The 6,000-nt window shown below is 54.5% G+C and overlaps 1 protein-coding gene across 1 annotated transcript; it reads right to left on the bottom strand.

The window, feature by feature from the left end:
- Positions 1 to 2,189: 2,189 nt before the first annotated feature.
- Positions 2,190 to 5,357, bottom strand: KCNA5 (potassium voltage-gated channel subfamily A member 5). Its single transcript, XM_019732068.2, has one exon. It carries the CDS (start codon positions 4,782 to 4,784, stop codon positions 2,991 to 2,993), a length of 1,794 nt encoding a protein of 597 aa, XP_019587627.2. The 5' UTR covers positions 4,785 to 5,357; the 3' UTR covers positions 2,190 to 2,990.
- Between the last annotated feature and the right edge of the window lie 643 nt (positions 5,358 to 6,000).

Raw genomic sequence — 6,000 nt, forward strand, 5'->3', positions numbered from 1 at the left:
AAAAATTTTTTTTTCTGAACCTGTCATTCTTTAGGGTTCAGCGAGCATAGAGGAAGGAGAAAACAAAGGGAGGTAGTGGAAAAGGGGGGCAGATGCTTTGCAGTTGAGGAGCTGTCCTTACACGAGTACACAGACCCAGCACACCTCTCTCTCCCTGTCTCGGCTGCCGAAGCTGGTAGATTATAAAGCCAGAGAGAGCTCCCTGCTCTGTGGGCCAAGAAGCAACATCTGGATAAAAAGCTTGGCTGAAGCCACTTGATCTAATCTCAGGAAGGTTAAGGCGGTGGAAAATCAGTGACAGCAGAGAAGGGGAGGGTGGGGGGGCAGGAGAGGCCCCTTCCCTCAGCAGCCTGAGTAAGAGCCTTGACATTTGGATTCCTTTCCTGCTAATCACGTGGACAGGCGAACCGTGGTGTCTGGAGTGAAACAGTGAAGCCTATTTCCAGAACCATAGTAACAGGTGCACTGAGAAGACGGAGAGATTGAAATACTTGCACTGCCTTGTGGGTGCCCCTCACAGTGCCCCAGGACAGATACCACGTCACCAGCCACCAGGATGGGAAGCTGCAGCAGGGAGCTGGGGTACCCAACTCCGGGGTTCCCTCTAAAACCCCCTTGACCCATTACGTAAACCTGCTCTGCAGTATCCCCTCCTCCTATGCAAAATAGAGAGATTCATTCACTCTCTCATTTCCTCCACTTCATCCCTGAGGATTTATATAAGCTTGCACCCATTTACTGGACATTTCAAAGGTGCAGGCTGTTCTATTTGGACCAACATCTGTCCGGCACCTGGACACATCTAAGATCTGGGCATTGCTCTTTGTTTCTTAAGCCTAAAGGAACAGACCAAGACCTTTGTTTCTTAGGCCAAAGGTCCAGGTGGGAATTTCTCTTCTGTCTTTCAGGGAGGGAGGGAGGGTGAAGCCTGGGACTGGGTGGTCCAGTGCCACACAAGGCCATAGAGGGCTTGGAGGTGAGGCTGTGTGGAGTGGAGATTTGGCAACATGCTCTGCTTTTACGCAGATTGTAAATTATAAATAAATAAAGTGTCTCTGTTCTTCTTCCTTTGCCTCAGCATGTAATGAAAAACAACAGAGCCCTGCCTGCACAATCCTTCTGTTTCTGCCTCAGATTTGCTGCGAACAGTTCCTGCCTGGAAATGACTCCGGCAGTCACAAACCCTGGCTTTTATTATTGTGCCAGTGTCTTATTTAAATCCACAATTCCCAGACATCAATTTAGTAGACCTCCCTTGCCCCCATGGAGACCTGGATACACCCTCAGAACTAGCCACTAAGCACACTGTTGTTGGGGAGGTGTGATGGTGGGCCAGCAGCCCACCCTGGTGAGGATGTGAAACAACCAATCTTTGGATTATTCGGCAGAAAAAGCAACACGAGGAATTCAGAACCCTATAGAAACAGCTAATCCCAGAGAGAAATTGCAGCTAGTGTTGTACCTAGGGTGATGTTTTTCCACAACCATCCAGTGAAAAGGAAACAAAGGGATTTGTTCTGAGTTCAGGGATTACTCGGGGCAAGGCTGCGATCTGTAGAAACCAGCCCGTAATGTGGACAAGTAAATCCTTCCATCTGACCTCTCAGTGCCTGTGTCTGCCGGAAGGCAGTGCCTTTTCCTCTGCACACCACGCTTGGCAGAGACTGATAAGGTGCTGTTCCCTCCCTCCCTCCATGACTTTCACACCAGGGCTGTGTTTTGTGAACAGCTTACATGTCTATGAGAATCAGGCTTGTATCTCAGAGTTGTTGAGAGCCATAGTAAGTAGGGCTGAAAAGCTGCAGACAAAGGAGGGTTCAGAAATCCAGCCCCAGGAGACCACAGCAGGAGTCTGAGGTGGGAAGATGTGGAGAGGCTGTGGGAGCTGAACCCCCTCTGCCTTTCAGCTCCATCCGCACTCCATGCTGAGTCTAATATCATCAGACAACATGTTGCAGGGGTGTCCAAGCCATCAACAGCCCGAGACAAACAGAACTCACCGCTCCATCTATGAGGCACAGGGAGGGCCCAAGAAAAAGATGCTGATGATCGAATCGTTAGTGTTCCAAGTTTCTACCCCAGTCAAGGTGGCATTTGCTCTGACTCCAAAACCAGAAACAGCAAGTGACAGACTTTTTTTTTTTCAATTTCAAAAAATAACAACAGCTGTAGAAAAACTAACACTTGCCTCAACCAAGTAACATTTTATTTCTTGGGGATAAAAATAAAGGAATGAATGATCAGAAGTCTTCCTCCAACATCATTAAAGTGTTTTTCAAAGAAAGTTACAAAAATTGTTTAAGGCGCACAGAAAAAAACTCAGACTTGCCTTTCTTCCAGAACATTCCCTGCCCAAGATGCAAAGCACCTATACCACATCCCAGAAAAGAGAGAGTCTTGCAGACACAGGAACCAGAACAGCTGAGTCTCTGGCTATAATATTAAGTATCAGAGAAAAACATCACAGTAACTTTCTCTTCCATAAATACCACACAAGTCTTCAAAATATATCCAAAATATCTCCATCTGATGTATAGTACAAAAATCCACTCACCAGCCATAAAAATATTTCCCCCTATACACAAAATATAATCACATGTAAAGCACATTTGGAACACATGGATGGGGGTGGTTACAAAAATCTCTTGGGATCTAGGCTATTTAAAGCCATTTTTGTTTGGGTTATTCCTTTGCTGGGTATAGGAAACTGGCTACAAATACATCCCTCTCATAGTGCTCACCATTTCAACAGCTCCTGCGTCATGGAATGTGGTATTTTTTTAGAAATAGGCAACTCTTGGTGTCATGGAAAGAAGAGGAAAAATGGGGGGATCCAGGGAGAGCGGGAGGGAGGGAAAGAGTGAAAGGCAGAGGAACAGGCTTAGGTTATAGGGTAGGTTTGAAATACTCTGTGGTATGAAGTACATATCCAGGTTCAGGAGGCTTCTGCTGTCCCCACCCCACTGCCACCAGTCTGCGTGGATCCCCCCTCACAAATCCGTTTCCCGGCTGGTGTCCAGGCAGAGGGCATACAAGGACCTGCGCAAGTCCACATTGCTCTTGGCCTTGAGGTTACACTTCTCTAGGGGGCAGCTGCCCCTTCGGGCTCCCTCTGCGTTCTCCAGGGCACCCCCAGCCTTGCAGAAGGAGCCCTTGCTCCAGCTGGCCTTCCGCTGGCCTCTGCTGTCCAGCCCCGGCCCCTGGCTCTGGCTGCCCTGCTCCTCCTTAAGGGCCGCCTGCTCCTCGTGGTCCGTCTCGCGGTGGTAGAAATAGTTGAAGTTGGAGACAATGACGGGCACCGGCAGGGCGATGGTGAGGACGCCAGCGATGGCGCACAGGGAGCCCACGACCTTGCCCCCGACAGTGACCGGCCTCATGTCCCCATAGCCCACCGTAGTCATGGTGACTACTGCCCACCAGAAGGCATCCGGGATGCTGGAGAAGTGGGTCTCCTGGTTGTCAGCCTCTGCGAAGTACACAGCGCTGGAGAAGAGGATGACCCCGATGAAGAGGAAGAAGATGAGCAGGCCCAGTTCCCGCATGGAGGCCTGCAAGGTCTTGCCCAGGATCTGCAGCCCCTTCGAGTGGCGCGAGAGCTTGAAGATGCGGAACACCCGGACCAGGCGGATCACGCGCAGGATGGCCAGGGACATGGCCTGCTGCCCGTTCTGGCCACCCCCTCCTCCGCCCCCCGGCTGCTGCTCTGCCAGCTCCGTGCCCAGGGTGATGAAGTAGGGGAAGATGGCCACCACATCGATGATATTCATAACGTTCCGAGAGAACTCTGCCTTGCTGGGGCAGGCAAAGAAGCGCACAAGCAGCTCGAAGGTGAACCAGATGACGCACGTGGTCTCCACAATGAAGAAGGGGTCAGCCAGTGTCCTAGGCAGCAGAGGTGCCACCGTGGGGCCAGAGGGAGGCGCCACAACCCCGCTGCCGTTGGCCCCCGGGGCGGGCCAGGAAGGCTGGTGGGGTGCGGGCGGATGGCGGAGCAGCTCGCGTTCATCCCTGAACTCAGGCAACGTCTCCAAACAGAAGGTGATGATAGAAATGAGAATGACCAAGACCGAAACGATGGCGATGGCTCGTGCGGACCCCGAGCTCTCCGGGTATTCAAAGATAAGCCACATCTGGCGCTGGAATTCGTTGCGGGGCAGTGGCTTCTCGTCTTCTTTAATGAAACCCTCATCCTCCCGGAAGCGCTCCATGGCCTCGTCCCCCAGCTGGTAGAAACGGATCTCATCTGCGAAGACGTCCAGGGAGACGTTGACAGGCCTCCGCAGCCGGCCCCCGGACTGGTAGTAGTACAGGATGCCGTCGAAGCTGGGCCGGTTGCGGTCAAAGAAGTACTCGTTCCTCAGGGGGTCGAAGTAGCGCAGGCGCTTGGCCGGGTCCCCGAGGAGGGTGTTGGGGAACTGCGCCAGGGTGCCCAGCTGCGTCTCGAAGCGCAGCCCGGAAATGTTGATGAGGACGCGCTGGTGGTGAAGGGCCCCTGCCCTCAGCACCTGGTCCTCCGCCAGGCCCAGGGCGGGGTCGCCTTCTCCCTCCTGGCCTCCCCGAGGCAGCTCCTGGGGTAGCGATGGCAAAAGCCGCCCTCCCGGCTCTGCGCCCCTCTGTGCGCTGCGCCCCCTCGGCTCCGGCTCTTTGGGTCCATCGCTGAGCCCAACCGTCGGGGGGCACTGGAGCTCTCCCCCCGTGGCCTGCCCACAGCCCGCCCGGGCCTCACCTCCTCCTCTGACGGTCATGGCCCCGCCGTTCTCCAGGGGCACCAGGGCGATCTCCATGGCCCGAGGGCTGGGAGCATGCTGTGCCTCGGTCCACACCCTCCCACCCCCCACCCCCACCTGCTCACACCCAGAGGGCGCCTGGCGCGGGGCTCCTCTCCTGCCGTCTGGCGGGGCGCACAGTGGAGCAGGCTGGGGTTGCTGGAGCAATCGCCTCACTGGGTCCTGACGTCAAGAAACCGCTGCCCTGCTCTCTGCCTTTCTCTCTGCTGGCAGCCCGTTACCAAGGAGCCAAAAGCCTCCTTCCAGCAGTTGCAACCTTCAGCTGCCCCTTTCAAGCAGCGCGGCAGCGCTTGGCCTCCACCCTGCGCGTTTCCCCGCCTCCCCTCCTCCCCTCTTCCTCCTCCTGCGTCCCCTCACGCCTCCCCTCCCGGTTGTCAGAGGCAGCGGGTGCCTCTCTGGAGGGCACAGCTGGGGCACCAGGCAGGGGAGGGAGAGGGGCTGAGAAGGGCGCAGCCCGGCATGGGTGGGAGGGAGTGGGGAGGAAGGAGGAACAGGTTGTACCGAGCGCTGAAACTCCTAGGGCAACCAGAGGAGAATAGTTCTGGATTTCAGTTCACCTGGGAACCCGCTGAACGCAGAGTGGACTCAAGGGGAAATGAATTGTCTTGCTTTGAACGGATGAGGCTTTGAGCTGAGTCAAAGAGAGAAGAGACAACAGTTCTTTTTATATTTCTCCCGCGGAGGAATGATGGTTCGCTATTCTTTGGGAAGAATTACACACGGGAAGGGGAGTGGCGGAGCTATGGGCTGTGAAAGATAGATGATAGATAGATTAGATAGATAGACAGACAGACAGACAGACAGACAGACAGAGATAGAGATAGATCTCCAGACCAATGGAGAAGCATCTCTCTCCTCACCTTCCTACAAACCAGCCGAAAGGTATCCGGCTGAAACCGTGCAGCGCCCCTGCCCTTACCCTGAGAAAAGCCCTCATTCCCAGTCCAGACAGCCGTGGTCAGCAAGACAGACCCAGCGCTGCAGGAGTCTGGACAGTCGCTGCCTGGTCTCATATCCTTGCAAACGCGCAGACACATAATCCCTCTGCCCTCTCCACAAATCCATTTGCAAAAACCTTACCAGGCAAGGGGAGGAGGGATAAAGAGATGGTGACGAGAGCTGTTTCAGCCTGGTGCAGGGAGCTAGCAACTGCCTGGAGAGCTGTGTAGCCGGTGGGGTGGGGTAGTATGAGAGGGAGCCAGGGAGGCTGTGG

The sequence above is a fragment of the Rhinolophus sinicus genome, linkage group LG02 (genome assembly GCF_036562045.2).
Source record: "Rhinolophus sinicus isolate RSC01 linkage group LG02, ASM3656204v1, whole genome shotgun sequence".
Classification (NCBI taxonomy): Eukaryota; Metazoa; Chordata; class Mammalia; order Chiroptera; family Rhinolophidae; genus Rhinolophus; species Rhinolophus sinicus.